The sequence below is a fragment of the Rhagoletis pomonella genome, unplaced genomic scaffold (genome assembly GCF_013731165.1).
Source record: "Rhagoletis pomonella isolate Grant_MI unplaced genomic scaffold, Rhpom_1.0 Rhpom_scaffold_01363, whole genome shotgun sequence".
In the NCBI taxonomy this organism is placed as follows: Eukaryota; Metazoa; Arthropoda; class Insecta; order Diptera; family Tephritidae; genus Rhagoletis; species Rhagoletis pomonella.
In genome coordinates this window covers 26,518-44,222 of record NW_023459917.1, presented here as the reverse complement: position 1 = coordinate 44,222, position 17,705 = coordinate 26,518, and the positions used below count along the sequence as shown (strand labels likewise).

General features: G+C 34.6%; 1 protein-coding gene across 1 annotated transcript in view; it reads right to left on the bottom strand.

Annotated features, from left to right (window-relative positions):
* Positions 1-2,510: 2,510 nt before the first annotated feature.
* The window catches only part of LOC118752281 (cell adhesion molecule 4-like), a gene marked incomplete at both ends in the record, with an annotated part of 28,208 nt that continues 13,013 nt past the window's right edge, over positions 2,511-17,705 (bottom strand). The window contains 2 exons of the mRNA XM_036487152.1: positions 2,511-2,670; positions 11,091-11,221. Coding sequence (XP_036343045.1) covers positions 2,511-2,670; positions 11,091-11,221 — 291 coding nt within the window. The remainder of the gene's footprint in view (positions 2,671-11,090; positions 11,222-17,705) is intronic.

The following is a 17,705-nucleotide window of genomic DNA, read 5'->3' as shown; positions in this document are numbered from 1 at the left end:
ATACAACAATGTGCTACTTGGGAATTTATCAGAATGGAAGTAAATCATAAATACAGACGGTAAAACATATTTTTTCTAAAAAATTGGCAAAGTACTTGTGCAAATCTTTTAAGTTTACTTATAAATAAAGTCTAGCGGTTATAACTAAAAAAGACTCAGAGAAAAAACCTTACAAGTTATTCCTTATACCTCCGAAACCAATGAAATCGTATGTGTAATAATGAAAAGTTGTTAAACAATCAACACACATTGTTTCTCCAACAGCATAGTTCCTTCTAACCTAATAGTAACCTTAAATATTATAAAACATCCTTTAATAATGCACTTTGTTATGACTGTGCTGGTACATATTTTGTATTTTAAATACCGACTTCCGAAAAATGAGTTTTGAGCATCGCCCTCTATGTAGCGGCCGCATCGTGCGTCGCAGAAAATGACTGCTTCACTCAACATCAAAATAACCCTTTTTAAATACTTATTACAGGAAACCATGCCTAATAACATCACACAGTCACACTAGATCGTACGCAGAGCAACACTTTAAAGGGTATGGGAGTCAAATATTTACTTACTTTTAATAGACAACTATATAATTTTTTGGTAAATTATAAAATTATGAGAAGTTACCAAATACTAGATGTAACGTAATTTTAATGCTTTTGGGATAAAGAATTCAGGAAATGTAGTCCCGTTGAAAGAAAAATTACCCTGTTCTTTAGGATGACCTTCAAAGGTAGGCGGTTTTCAAATGTCTCACCTTTTTGACCTGAAAACTGTAAGCAAAGAAGTTTTTAGAAAGCTATTATTTGTTTTTTGCTGTTCTTGCGTCAAGAAATCAATTTCCACGGCAGCAAGAACCGAAAAATACACTTAAAACTTTTTTAAAGAGATAACAGTTTTAGGAAAAACACACACAAAAATTGATAAACCTTACATTTCAAGGTAATTTTAAAGGTATGTAATCTTAGAACAATATACAAAGCAGGTAATGGACATACAATAACGAAATAGATAATCTGTTTTTACTCAATCATTACTCATTTAAGTACATCAAAAACCAGAAAAGTCATTACATAATCCCCAGTATTTTTCGCTACAGGGCATGCAAAGCCACCAAAAACACATTTGTCTAAATTAATAATTCTAATTTTGTATTCAAATGTAGTTTTTGCAATTTGATGCTCTTACATATAGTACTTATACCTAAATGTAATAAGTGAAGTTATTTATATATTTAATATATTATTATTCAACCAACAAATTCAACTCAAAATTGTATGCATGTGCGTAATTTTGTTGCTATTGTTGTAATTGTTTCCTGCAGCATTTGGAAAATCAGAAAATTCTAATATTAACGCTGTCATTTTTGCAAAATAATGCATTTTACTCTCGAAATGACACATTATTGCCACATCCGTGATATGCAACAACGAGTCGACGAAAACGTTTGTTAAAATTTCCAATTACATATATGTACAAATTTAAATGCGCGAGCATATGTATATTTATGTACATATCGTCGTCACCTTTCTTATGCCACAAGCACGAATGTGCAAATTTATCAGTTTTGAGTTGAGCTGGGTTGACTTGATTAAAATTTGGATGTTCTATGTTATACCAAAACCCGCAATACCATGCGTACAAACAAATCACATATTTTGCATATTAAATTGCATAAATGTAGAGCTAAGACTCGTAAAAAAAAATTTCAAACTTGATTTCCCAAAACTTTCATTTTTACATATTCGAGTTTCTTAAAAAGTAGTGAAAATTAATTTACTACACAGGAACCCTCACTATTACTGGGTTAGTTTGGTTTTTTAGTTTTGCGAAAGTCAGCAAGAGTAATCAAAGCTACATGCATAACTACATACATATGTATGTAAATATTTATGTATCTATACATATAACTACATACATAAAAAAAAAAATCATATTAATTTGAATTCGAAATATTTGGTTGGTAAATTCGTCCTCAACCCGCACACGTCCTCAACGAAGCAAACGTTCGCAATTACAGTACATGTCACTGACCCTTTATTGCAATCGATGGTTGGCAATATAGCTGAGCTCACGGCCCATACAACATACATACATACACATGGTCAAACTAAACACACTCGCCCTTAAACAAATATCTATTGTGAGAGGAAAATTTATTGCTGATGGCATTCACATTGTATGCGCCGTCGTCTAATCGAGTCTAATAGCTGTGCTAAAATGCAAACGAACATGTCACCACACTGTTCATTTGGCCGTATTAAATAGTGTTACATGCATTTTAATGTGACACTTTCCAATCGATTGCAATACAACCAAAATTGTGTGATATTTCAAATAGAGGCATATTCGTTTGCAACTCTTCAATGGTAACTAAGTAAATTTACATTTTTGCAATCACTTTAACGCATTTATGCAAATTATGAATAAGAACTAGAATACGCACGACAGAAAATTTTAAATTCTATATATATACATATATCGTAATTGTGATTGTGATTGGCACTTACAGCGTATTCGCAAATTCACCATTGAACTTTGTGTCTCGCCGCGGTCGTTGGCCGCTGCACACGCATAGAAACCAGCATGTACGCGTGCAACACGTTGTAGAACAAGCGAACGAGTAGAAATGATGATGCCCCACGAGACATTCTGCGTGACAGGAATACCCTGAAATAAAAGAATTATTTTTAAAAAGTAAAAACTGAATAAAAAAAGAGCTAAAAGATTTTAGAGAAATTCACATTTCAATTATACATTTAAACTCTGTTCAGACATATGTATGTATTATTTTTAAAATCTAGCTGATGCAAATTTCTGCTCATAGTGAAAAAAGCGCGTTATATTTTCCAACAAAAATTAATTGAGCTTGAATATCAGCATTTGTTAGGAAATAGCTAGAAGGTGGGCCAATGTTTTAAGGGTGGCTTGGCTGAGATTACAGAACACGTATACCTATTTTCCACCTGGTATAAAGGGTCCGCATATTCTAGGTGCATACCCTCAAACCATAGTCCATGATCTTGGGTACTGCAAATGTTCGCTTGAGGCGCAATACCGTGCATACGCTTAATGCAATACCACATACATACTTACATATAAGATAGTGTGAAAATTTCACAAACGACTAAAGAAAGTTATTTTCTTCAAAACTTTTGGATAGTTTTCTAACTTAGCAAACAAAATACGAGCTTCTACTATAATTATTCTACTATAATTTGTGAAGTACGGAAGCATTGAGATAGTTTAAACAAAATAAATGCATTTTTATGCCTCCTTATACGTGGTATTGCATTTGACGGTTACGAGATATACGGAGTGAAGATGCCTAGATTAAAGTGAAGCCCGTCGCAATTACTTTCGATATGGACACCAGATGCTGGTCAGTTTTGAAACCATCAATAAAAATTCAACAATGTGTGAGCCCGGGCTCAGTGTTGGGATTACGATAGCGTTCAGCCCTAGAAACTCCTCAGCACTGGTAGTGGTGGCGTACTATGTATATTGGATTAATGCAAATACACTTGGGTACAGATCTCTGCCCGAGTGCTCTGCGCCTCGTTCCACTCAGTATATTCAATCTCACTCTATATAGTCGTATTCCTTTTTCGATGACAAGAAATTATTAATAGACATGCATCTCATTCCTGTAACAACTAACTTTCTTTTCATCAAAACGGGACAAAATATCGACATAAGAATGGCGTATGTCGAACTGCTAATGGCTTCTTCAGTATCTGGCAAACTGTGAAAGTCGCCTTGATGGTGGATTTCTCACGTCTGAAGCTACACTTATAAGGTCCAATCAATTGTTTCACAAGAACTAAATAATATGGAGTAATTGGAACAACTAACGGTATCTCCTTTTTTGTGGATTGCGCAAAGCACACTGAGATTCCAATTATCGGATGTGTTTGAAAATAGCAATTTCTGCTGAAAAACTAGTACCCACTTCCTTCCAGCTCATCGCTGCCGACTTCGAGCAGCTCAGCCAGGGAATCATATATCTCTCTCTTTTCCTCAAGTTGCTTGTATGCGTGGTTGGTAACATCCACTACGAAGTTACTGGGGCATGGTATCTCACTGCTCATATACTAATTCAGACGAAGAGGAGTTGTCTGATTTGGCATGGTAGAGAGCCGAAAGTGAAACTTCTCGGATAGCCGACGTAAATACATCATGTCGATGTCGAAATTTTGGCGTATTCCTTGATGCACTCTATTGCAAAAAGGCGCGTGAGAACCTTGCCCTGTAACTAGGTTGCGATTTGCACACTTTGACGCTAAAGTCGACAAGAACAATTTTAACATCGCGGCGGGGACAGCACTTATGCACTGCTTCTAGGCACTCATAGAAACGCTGATATGCTGCTAAATTTTGCTATGATGTTGTAGTAGATATCGTACACAATTTTTTTTTACGTGCCCCGTCCATCACATTTCCTGAACTGCGATGATGTCAGCCTAGTATTTTACTACAATATCCAGCAGTGGATATATGCACTTTCCCCATAAAGGGTTCGGATATTCCAGGTGAATACCCTCAAACCAAAGTCCCTCTATACGTTTGCCGTGGTCGTAGTCAAAAAAGGGGGTCTTATCGGAGGCTTTTTCTTACTTTTCATTGGGCGGGGTTTTAACGTGGCGGGACCCAAACCCAGCGCACGCGAAGATTTGCGCCTTCTCCCTTTAGCTCGGTTCCAAACGGGTATATGATCTCTTACCAGACGATACGTCGATATAAATATCCAGACGTTGTGAGCTGCGATGCGAACCGTGTTCATAAGAATCACTTCTGGCCACTCCCAGGTGAATGGCTGTCAAAAAATTCGCAGGCGAATCTGATGAGTGTGCTTTAATTTAGATGTAAAAAATAATTATAAACCAACTAAATACATGCATACCTATCTATGCACATACCACTTACAATACATAAATATATTCCACTATTTAATTTGATCGCTTGCAATTGGAATCCGATAATAAACAAAGGTAAAAAGTGTGGAGGTAGACAGCGTCCACTCTATATTAGAAAATTTATTCAATCCACCTATATATTCACCAATAGACTACATAAGTCGTATGCGACAGGCAAGGCCATCACATCATTATATTTTAATTATTTAGAGTATACATTTTTTTTAATTTACAACTATAAGGCCAGGTAAAGAACCTGGGGAAGCACTAGTAAGCAGTATCAGAGGATTGCTTTATGTAAATGGTAAAGTCAAATTCAAGTTGCATCATACCGAATGCTGGACAACTTTGCCACAAAAACGAGCTCTGTTATTACAGCAATACGAAACGGAGCTATTGCATGACGGTCCAAAAAAATTTATCAATCTAAACACAACAGCCTTCAAACGTTAAAGCAATAAAAATTTCCAATCGATAAATAGTTAGTTTTACATTTTTATGCAATCTGGTATTTTATGCAAATTTCCATAATGTATACAAATGAAATTAGTTCTTGTATATACGAGCTTTCATTGGATATCACCTATCGAAACTTGGGTCAAGTTAAAACGCTTACCGAAAAAAAAGTTTGCATCTCTGGCAATTTCATGGTTTGTACAAAATACGTGTCCACTCACCACTTTGCATTAATTTTTTTACAAAAATCCAATAAAAGCGTTTCTGGGCATTTTTCATTACATAACAGGAGCACCGGACTGATCGAGTCCCCAACTTCTGTATATTGCATCTAGGCCTAACGACAATATTATGTACGAATTGCATACGATTCCATACCGCCAAAAGCAAATTTGAATCGTGTTTAAAAACAGCTATGTGCTTTAAAGTGGCGCAAATGTTCATCACGTCGTAACTGGTCACAAACTTTGATTTTTTTTCATAAATTTTAGTAATTAAACTGAACATTTCTCCTTATCAAGCTTACTACTTGTATGATAAAATTTATAAAAACTTAAGTTTTGAAATTGTAGTCCTCTATATTATTAAGATATGTTTATACTAGATACTTGCAATACACTCGAATATACTATACATATATATGTAAGTGCACATACATAGGTATATTGCATCAGTAGCAGTATGAGCATCTATTGTTTATTTGTTTTTTTATTTGTTTTCGAGCTGCCACTGTTGTGTTGTCATTTCGTTGTTGTGATTTGCGCAAACAATTTTTGCATATGAACAGCACCGCAAATGAAAATAAATATAAATGCATAAATACAAGAATACAAATACGCGTCTATAAATATGCATGCTTATACAAGAGTCGACGCATATGTGTGTAAAATAAAGAAACATGTGGGTTTATGAAAAATACTCAAGGGACGATGGCATTTAAAATATCTTAAAAAAAAACATACGAAGGAATGGATGTGAGCCAGTAAACACTATGTAGGTGTGTTTAACAAATGTGTAAAATCTATACTTATTTTTTTATTTACATAGGTACATACATACATACATATGTATGCACGTTCAGCCGATAGTGCTGGCAACCGACTTCAAAGGCATACGTGCACATCCGTTAATATAACGCAGCTTTCAGCTATGCGCACACAGTTGCATTTCCCTGCATACATACATATATGTATGGACATTTTTATATTCGTATTTATGTACATTAGGGTGGCAAAAAAGAGTAAAGTCGAAATTTTAATTCCCTTAGCCCCTCGGATTGTTCTATATCGAAACAATTATGTGAAATAAAAAAAAAACATTTCGTTAAAACCAATGTTTTTCGATTTTAAAACTTTCTTTCTCTTCAGGAGACTTCCAGTAATAATACCCAACTGTTTATTTAACCATTTTTTGGTAAAAAGTGTTTTTATAAGTCCACTAAAACCAGAAAAAGCGCAATTTGGAGACCCATAATAAGTTGCTTGTATTAAAAAGTTTTAAAATAAGCAATTTCGTATTATTCTTAGAAGTCACCTGAAGAGAAACAAAATATGGATTTTTAGGAATTCTATACCATTTTCACGAAAAATAATAAATGTATAGCCATATAAAATACACGGAAAACTTTGAGCGCTTTGAGCGACCAAAAAATATTTTTCGTTTTCGGAAAAAAACAGGTGTACTTTTTTTCGATATAAAATAATCCAAGGCAGTTAGTGCTTTAAAATTCGGTCTCTACTTTTTTCACATGCATTTGTGGATCACCCTAATGTACACATGCATGGTATGAAAGCACATGTCGGTGCTGCATTTGTGTGCCCCAGTGTGAGCTGCTTCTTGCTCCCATGAAAATGCACTGGAAATTTGTCATAAAATGAATAATAACTGCATTTATACGAGCTGTTTTACCCGTAGGCAAAATGTGAGTAGTTATTTTCCGACACCGAAAACCAAATATGTGACAAAAAAAAAAAAAAACAAAAACAAAAACAAATAGGAAGCAGCGGCAACGCACGAAATGTGAGCAGCTTACTCAGGTCTGTGGGTGGGCGGTTAAATTGCATTCGTCGTGGTATTTGCGCCTCTTATTATTAAGCATTTTTTAGTCTTTTCTTTATGTGTGTTTCATCTGGCGTTCGTGTGGACCGAATACTGGATTGCAGCTATTACATATGTACGTAGATGTGTATGTATGTATATATATATATGTACTTGTACCTATTTGTATTCTCTTAGTGCTCATACGTTAGTGCATAAGCAATTGTGTTGCAGTAAAGTCTGTGAGTTCGAGTCATTTTTCGTTTTATTTATGAAGAGTGAGTGCTTTAAAAGCTTTTTATCAGAGAAAGGTTTTCCATAGTCAAGGTGATTTATTGTTGATTACGTTTTAAGAAAAAAGCTTTTATATTTGAAATATCTTTATAAAATTATTATTAAATATAAAGTTATTGCTTTTTAGTAGTTTTCGGAACAAAAGATTTTCTAGGAATTTGCTGCAATTATTTTTGCTAATTCTAGCTGCTTTTTCCACCCGTATTACATTTACAATTACTTATGTATATACTTAATATTTCATGTTTTCTCTCTGTCTTCTATGACAAGTGAATCTTCACAAGTGTGTATAGCGCCAACCGGGTATTGATCTCCCTTGGCATACTACAAGCATTCGTTCCAATACTTTGGAATGCAGAGGGTGGACAAATAATTGCAATCACTGAAGATATACCAGTGTTAGTAGAGGATGGTTTCGTGTGCAGAAGTTCACGTTGGGTAAAGCTTTTGACTACCAATTACCCCGCCCCATGCAAACAAACAACATGCCTCGGATGAGACCTCCTTCTTTTGATGACGAACACGGCAAATGTTTAAAGGACTATGATTTGAGAGAATGCACCTGGAATATTCGGATACTTAATGGGAAAGCTGCCTCTGTCTCATGACGACAAAGGTTTACATCACCGCCATCCAAGAAATGCGTTGGACGGGAAAAGCACAAAACGTGTCTACTACAGCTAGATTTATGGTTGAAGAGAGACTCCGTCGCCGAGTACTGTCATTCACCAGGGGTGGCCCCACGTCTAGCCACAATCCGTATCTATGAGAGATTCTCCAACATTTCGCTCAGCTGCGCCAATGCACCGGCGAAAGAGAAGGACGAGGCGTCCAAGGATCTCTTCTATGAGTGCTGCCCCCGCCCCGATATCAATATCTTGCTTGGTGACTTCAATGCACTGGTTGGAAAAGAATGAATCTTTGGCGCTACTGTCGGAAAATTCAGACTCCATGACGATATGTCCGATAACGGACATTCGCTGGAACCCGATACATATTAGTGCCTAGTTCCAGCATAAAAAGATCCATCAAGCTACATAGCTTCAAGTCAAAAAATGAGAAGCCAAATCAGCCATGTTGTGACAGACGGAAGGCACGAATCGACGGGCTTGTAATGTACTATGTACACTCCGAGAGCCGAACATCAACTTAGACCACTATCTTGTTGCAGCCAAGATATGCGCCCTCTGTGCTGTCGACAATGCAAAGACTCCCACTCCTGCTCGCTGAGGGCAGTTTTTGAGAAACCGACATATGCGAGCAGTGGAACCACATTTCTCGCCCAGTAAGTACCACTACCGAGGAAGTAGTCAGAGATATGCTGCAGAGAATATGTATATATATGCTGCCTACAGGACCACAATGTGCATTGGGCGCAATGATAGCCATGTGGGATGGTTATAGGGAACTATAGCGGTATAGAGAAGCGAGACAGAAGCCTGAGTTACGAGAGTGCGTAGAGCTTGCGATGTTGTCCGGCAGTAAAAATGCCCAAAAATTTTATCGGGAGGATTAGGCGACTTACGGTAGATTTCAAGACACGGGCCACCTTCTGCAAGAGCACCCATGGCGATCTAGTGACTGATGTCCAGAACGTACGCTATTATACAGGATTTGCTGCTGTAAAGCCTAATCGAGTAGTTAGAATTTTTGTATATTTTTAACACAGGCTTCAGCTAAATTAATTTTGGTTATTATTGTTACGTGAAAAGCAAGTCGCTGACATTTTTTCAGTCACACTAGCAACAAAAAAATAGAGATTTTTAATTTTTGATTGTATTTTCAGATGTATTGTAACATAAAGTTACGTGCAAGAGTTCATCCTGAATATTGGCGTTTTTGTTGAAATCTATAACTTTATGTTACATTTTATTTTAAGAGCTGTAAAAGCATTTATTTATAATAACTACGAGCTAAAAGCGTAGTAGATAATTAATAGAGGTATGCACTGCGACCAAGAGATCTATTGTGCCCTAAAAAAAGCTTAGTAGCAAAATCGGTAGAGGTGCGTGGCCACTCTTATGCCCAGGTTCGATCAAAAGTGGTTTTCTAACTGCAAGCGCCCTTCGGCACTGTACTTCTGGCACTAAAAATCCTTTCATAAATATCAAAAAGCACGCCACAAATTAAAGAATAAACTAACCCAATGTTCCATGAAAATGCGCCTTGGTAGGTATGTACATATTTAGGCCTTTGATTACTAAATATTGCTAACTTCATACTTCTGAAAGAAAAATCTAGTCCTACCATAAAATGGCACTAAAACGCAGAAAAACCATCGAGCAAATATAACGTTAATATCGTCACTTGAAATGCAAAAAGACGTAACAACATCGTAAATGAAATGGAAAAAGTTGTGACAAGTATTTTACTTTTTTTCATAAAATGATGTGAGGAGTTGTAATTCGATGAAGTCCATCATACAAATCAAAAAGTGAAGTTTTGAATTTTTTACTAGATATAACCTTTTGCATTTCAACGATGACGGTTGTTACCAATTTTTTGCATTTAAAGCGACGACATGTATGTATTAGAGTGGTTCAAACAACTTTTGTTTTTTTTTTTTTCTTCTTTTAATTTATAAACGCTACCTCAAATCACTGTTATTCGTCATAAAAATAAAACTTATTTTTTTATTAAAAAGAAGTTTTTAGGAGGTGGTGTTGGTCGGTTTTTTATTTATTGGATCCGCCATTTTGAAATTAAAAATTGACGTAATCAGCGTCCCCAAAAACTCCCGAGTGCCGAGTTTTGAACAAATCCAATAGCCATTGGGGATCCGCCATTTTTAATTTGTAAAACTGACTTCAGATTCCTAATTAGCAATCCCATAAACCCCCTGGTAATAAGTTTCAATCCATGAAAATGCGTAAACCGTTCAGTATTAACGACTTAATTTTAGTAGTCTCTTTTCGAAAGCATATTTTCCATTTGTCCAATACAGGTATGTAATTAAGGCAATGCTCTCCAACCATGCTTGAGTAATTACATGTGAAAACAATATTTTTAGCTGCATTTCAACATAACATGAAAAAAATTTAGTACCTACATCAGCTTTTTTATAAAAACCGACCAGCGCGACCAAAACAGTCGGGTCTACGTAACCGGAATGACCCAGGTACTCTTTTGGGATTCTGTGTGCTGTTTAAACAACAACAACAACCTCCCAAAAACTTTTTTTCCAAAATACAAAAATACGTGTCTCTTTTTTTTATCACAAAGAATAATATGTAGCGTTTTTAAATTTCCCAGAATAGTGTTTTTTGAACCACTCTAGTATGTATGCATCTACATATAAGGAAATCCACGTGCATATATGTATATGTATGTATGTATATTCATAAAAGGGCATTTATGTATGTACTCGTATGCATATGTAAAACTCACATCATGTGACCACGTAATGCGATGTTCCTTTGGATTGGCCTTTATATGGCACTCAAAGTAAACATCATCGCCTTCTTTAATGTCATCCGGTTTGAGTGTTGAGCCCAACGACAGTGTCACTTGTGGTGGATCTGTGTTCATTCACACAAATATTCGCCATGTTTGTCAGTTTGCGATGCCATTGCCCACATGCCGTTGTTGGCAGCATTCAGAGTGGCAGGTTTTTTTTTTGTTTGTTTGTTTGTTGTTAGAAGCAGAATGATGTTGTAATGCCGCCATTGATATCGTATTTCAGACATTATTGACATTGACCATGACAATGTTGACCGAGTTGTGAAGCCCATTTGCATGTGACGAAGTATGAAAAGAAATTTAATCAGAAGGATAGAAATTATTAGTTAAATTGTATTAAAATTTTGGTTCTTATTAATAAATATACATTATTGTTATAGCATAAGCTAAGTGACATTTGAACAGTTTTGGCTATTTTTTTTGTCTCTATATAATGTCTATAATTTTTTTGTTTACATGTACTAAGTATATCATGTTCAGAATAAAATAAATCAAAAAAATATATGCACATAAATAAAATGGATTATAGAAAATTACTTAATTTGAGTAGTTTGAGCATATTCTCCCATATAAAGTATGCTCGACAGTTACATTTATATGGAGGAAAATACCAAGTACCATCAAAAACAAAATTATTAAAAATCAACACGATTTTCCAGCGTTTTAATATTTCCACTTTAATCTACTAAAATATAATGGACTACAAAACTGCTCACCTTAAAATTTTCGGGTGTAAATGCTAAATGCTAAAGTTTCTGGAATTTTTATAATTTTCGTAAGAAGTTCGAAATGCAGATTTATGTGGTGTTGGTTATGTACAGTGCTAGACTTTTATAAAAAATTAAATAAACAATAGAAAATTTACCTAAACTGGTAAAAATTTCACTCAACTTAATCAGCTGACCACAAGTATATGTCATCAAAATATGCTCACTACTAGGAGGATCCTCTTTAAAAGTAGTAAATCAGGCGTTTTACATACTTTTATTAAAAAATTTTTTAAGCGTTTTACGGGTAAATATATGTAATGTTATAATGAATAGTAGTTACAAAAGGTTTAGATAGTTTTGACGTATTTTCCAAATGAATGTCTTTTCTGCGATGAAAAAATCAAGTGTAGAAGGATTTGGCTTCACTTGCCATTTCCAGTTGGTGTAAGATGGCACAGTGGAATAACAACTGGCGTGCTTTGTTGGACTCGCCCTGAATCGCTTGCGCGGTTAGAACGCCAATTAAGACGAAGAGAAAAGTGGATCTTTTATAGATACGTACGCCAGGTTTATAAAGTTCCGTTTGCACTTCTCACTGATTAAAAAGTCTTTATTGTTGTTTTTTTGTTTATCTTTTTTTTTTGAGCTTTTAGTTGATACTATACAGCAACTTTTTGGTGTCACAAAACTTTGGCTGCAGCACAAAGTTTTCCACAGATGCACATTTTACTCTACGCTTTTACTCTTTTTTTTTGCAGAAAAGTATCTATAATATTCAAAAGTTTTTCTTTGATTTTGTTTTTCTGGGGTTGGACAACGCATTAAAAATTAATTATAATTATTTCTGTCGTGGCATTAAATCTTGTTTTTGTGATTTATTTAACTAAATAAATTAAAACTTGTAAGAAAAAATTTTAAAATTGCACGTTTAATAAGCGCAGTGAATTTAAATGGTAATAGGAATATATATGTGTACATATCATGAATGTATATGAGCAAATCTCATGATTTTTTACATTTTTCGACAAAAACGTATTTTACATTACATATATATGTAGGTAGTAAAAAAAGTAAATAATTTGCGTTCCCTTATTCGGTTATCTGGCAAAGTAGGGGAAAAATTTGAGAGTAAAATTGGTCCTATCTTTGGAAGAAGTTGCAAGATTTTACCCTAAGAATTTCTGCTGGTAAAGTTGTCAAACCATCAGCTGTTCAAACGATTTGAAAGTTGAATAAGCAAAAGCAAAAGTACATCTGAATTTTCACCCTATAAAATACATCGTAACGAAGAAATATCAAGTTCTGAAAGTATTTTTGTTAATTTCTTGTGTATTTGCGTATAATTTACCAGATCGCCAAATGATAAAACACTGCCATGTAAACGAAAAATGGCGCCCAGGGTGTATTTGACAGTTTTACCAGTTTTTACCCGCAATGCGATCCCGTACTTTTTTTTCTCTCTTTCTCTGAGAGCAATTTTGCTTTTTGACAGTTTTACAGGTTTTGTCCAGAAAAGTTGAGGAACCAAACTACAACCACTCATGCTCATATACCCGTAGTTGCTTATGTAACGTATACGCACCGTTGCACCATACGCAGGAATCGTACACGTTTACTCGCACGCCTGAACTTAAAGGTCATATTATTTAAAAATAATCTTCTAACGACAAACTCCAGTCTAACTGAAATGGTACTAGGCAAAAATCATACTTTCCTGCTTGGAAAGTAAGTTTTTCGAAAAGAATTCCCGTTGGGAGCGAAATGTACAGCGTAAAAGCTAGACTATAGTTCCAGTTCAAGTTTTAGCGATAGCTCTAAGCTAAATCATAAAGTGGGCAACATCATGCATTCGGAATAGCAAGTTACTTTTAAGTATTAGCTTGCATCTACCAGACTACTGTGGTGCCACATAAGCTGAAGTGAGTTCAAGTTCAAGAACTTGTACTGAAAATCGAGTCGGAGCTTAAGCTCACTTTTCATGCATCAAGCCCAATATCTACACTGTAGCAATGCCTTTTCGAAGGCAGCAATTCAAGAGCAGAAAGAATGTAATCCAGGTTCCTAGGCACAGAAATATCTCTAGAAATAGAATTGCGAAAGAGGTGGCAGGGAAAGGAATTAATCGGTAGTCATTCAATCCTACTCCACATGCCATCAAGCAAATTATCTTCAAACAAACTATGGCTTAGATCTCTTTTTATTGGTCGTCCTGGCAAAAGCATCTCTTATCTATGCCAAGCGCACTAAAAATCCTTGAGTATTCACAACCTTCTGATCTGTGTACGGGAAAATAAGATAAGGTACACAGCGGGCCACGCTAGTGATAGTCGAATAAATTTCCTGTATAGAGTAGCAGTCAACGTAACTTAAACTTAGTTTTGGTGAATACCTGCCGCGAATCTGCACATTCTTTATTTTCTTTTTTCTACTACATTAATAAAAATGGTGAATGCACTCGCCCCGATGCGGCAAATTACAAGGATGAGTTTTTAAATTTGTATGACATTTTTGTCCTTTTTTCAAAGTTTGTATCTAATAGGTTATAACATATGAAATGCATTATGTCTGACATCGTATTGGAAAAAAGTCTTTTTAAATGACAAGTATTGAAAAAAAGGACAAAATTAAAGCCAAATGGCATCATGATGGGAAAAAGAACTGTCTTCTGAAGTAAGGTACGGATGGTCATCGAATGCACATATATACCAATTTTAGAATAATTTCGAGTTTGCTAATTAAAATGGAATTTTAGTTTTTCGAATCACAGTAATATTTAACTCGATGTGTTCTTGGTCATTTGGTGACATACGAGTTTTATTACACTAAATTCCATGATCAAAACATTTCAAGGTAAATTCATTCTCTCAATTCGTCGGCCATGATTTTTTTTTGAAGTTTACAAGCATTTTAAAATCATATAATGTTGAAAATAAACAAGTAATTTTAAAGCAAAAAACAAAACCGATTTCAATTCTCATATACAACTTTAAGATTATCGTTAATTTTTGCATGATCCAATGATCGGATTTAAACTCCTTTCTTGTAAAAAAAAAAATCATAGAAATCGGTTACCGAGGTCCAAGGTTATGCGGTTACATACAAAAAAAAATATTCCGACGAATTGATAACCTTCTCCTTTTTGTGAAGTCGGTTAAAAAATTAAATTGTTCACAACTGCTAATGTTAGAGATCGAAAATGATGATAAGTGTGTGAGGTTGAGCTTTGAACTTTTATATTCAGACTGCCTCTCAATGATCTTATGTTTTTATCATTATAAATTCGTTCGTTTTAGCAAAAAGAACATTTTCACCGTTTACTTTGAACATTTTGAAGTATCTAAAATTATTAAAATGAGAACAAAATCGCCAAATTTAAAAAAATTGCCAAATAGCTGCGAGAGATATTCTGCATGCTGCAATTTTTTTTTTAATTTCGTTATTAAAAAAACAATTCCGATATTTTCGTGTGTCCATGAAAAATTAGTAATTTCTGTAGTTTTGCGCCTAAATAAATGTTCTAAGGCTAAACTGGTTCGAATACTTAATTCATATTTCATTGTACTTATTTCTGGAACTCCATTGATTTATGTAAGTGCAAGAAGAATGCTTTAGCGTTTTTTTCCTGCCGACAGAAGGAAGGGATACTAAGAAAAACAACACGTGAGATTTGCCCCTATACTAATGTGCTTATGATAGCATGATATTTAAGAAGAGAATTTTCAGCTTTGTCGCCAGTATTGTGAACAACCAGTATGGAGCCTGATTTAGATGAAGATCTTGGAAGATAAGGCAAGTGAAGGTCTAACTAAAATTGCTACAACTCTAGAAAATAAATATTGTACAAATATGGAATAGAATGGATTAAAACGCAAACAGCAATTAATTTTTAGGCGTTGCAGAATCTAAAGGAACTAAAAGTGTTTATTTTTTATTTATAACCAGACTGATTTTGTTTTGGTTTTGTAAAAAATCTAAAAATGCCGAGGTAAAAAAAATTACTTGGCACCTAATAAGTCGCTTCGAAACTAGGTAGAAATTTTGTGGAGAAACTTTAGACTTCAATTCAGGTTAATTTTTTTGACAAAATTTGCACGCATTACTCATACAAATGGTACAGCGACAGAGTTGATAGGCTTCGACCGCCCACTTGCTGCCAACTGATAGGTAAGCACTGTTAAGAAAATGAAGGCCTCTTTAAGAAGAAGAGAAAAGGAGGCAGATAGACGTGAATACGAAGAACTTGAAGTATGGAAGAAACACTTATCAACGCTTTAGAATTACGTTACGATTGTGATTATACTTATCTTCCTGCGAGCTTGAAACGATGCGTTTGATGTAAGTACTTATGAGGGCATCTATGTAAAACTTTTAAAATTTGACGCACATTTTGCACCGCAATAAACATCGATACACATTTACTCACATATTTTTAGAAATTTTTAGATGAGAAAAATAAAAACAGACAACGTTTTGGCAAATGTGTTTGTAAGAATTTTCTATGGATGTTAGCGGATGTGCGTCTTAGTGAAAATGTAGATACGTATGCTGACAATTTGTTTGCGAGACTTTTTAAGTTATTACTTACATAAGTATGTACATATATGTACAAGAGATAAAACATACTAAACTCGGAATTTCTTTTCCTCACACTTTTAGTTTTTATTTATTTGGTTGATATTCTAAAGAAACCGGTGAGATGTAGGAGTAACCAGTGAACATAAGAGAGTAATATTTTAAGCAGTGCTTGTCTCCTTCTAACTCTCAGTACACGATGAATGAAGTAAAATTTAGAAAGTTGGTACGCATGTACATATCGCTGATGAAATGTAGAAAGCCCCCAACTGACATTTTTTTCGAAATTTTTTTTTTTTTTGCATTCCTAAGAAGCTTATACTAAGATGGGAAGATGGGTTCCCTAAAAAATTTAGAACCGTAACTCAAAAAATAGCTAGTTTTTGCCACTTTTTAAAAAGCCCTAATTGAACGAATGAAAATTTGTGAAAACAAAAAGCTCCAATTGAAGTACTTTTGCTACAATGCTCCTAAATAAAGGTCAGAAATAAAGCCTCTCAAACCCATTTTGATCGATACCCATTTTTATTAATTCATCCAACTTTTTGAATATTTTGAATGTAACATTTTAAACACGTGGCAACCCTCTTCAAACATTCAAAAAGTTAACTAAAGATATGTTAATACTTTGTTTGACTGTTTGCTGTTTTATATTTCATATACTTTTTGTATAAGTTAAATGAATTACACCTTTCAAACAGGTGGCAGCCCTCTTCAAAAGCTTTTTCAAGTTGAATCGTTGTTAACCCTCCTTCGCCGGAGACTGCGATACATATTTTAATTAACTGATGAATTGAATGGAATTCGACTTTTCAAACATGTGAAAACCCCGCTAAATATGGCTCAGAAGTAAAAAATTTGTCAAACCCCCTTCAATTGATACCCATATTTTATTAATTCATTTAACTTATTAATAATTTGAAATTTACTTTTTAAACAGTTGGTAACCATCTTCCAACAGCTCAAAAATATTCTTTGCGTTCAAACTAAAGGTTTCTTATTACTCCTTCGTTTGACATCCATATTTTAATATTTCTTGTAACTTGTGTATAAGTAAACTAAATTCGACATTTCAAGCTGATGGCAAGCCTATTCAAAATACTTCTACTTACCGAAACCTTTTTCATTTGTCGCTCATATGGTGATAAATACAAATTTCTCTTACCTAATTCCCTTAATTCAAATTGAATTTGATTTTTTAAACAGGTGGAAACCCTCGTATAGTTCCGAAAAGAAACAAAGCTTTTCAAAACAACTTCGA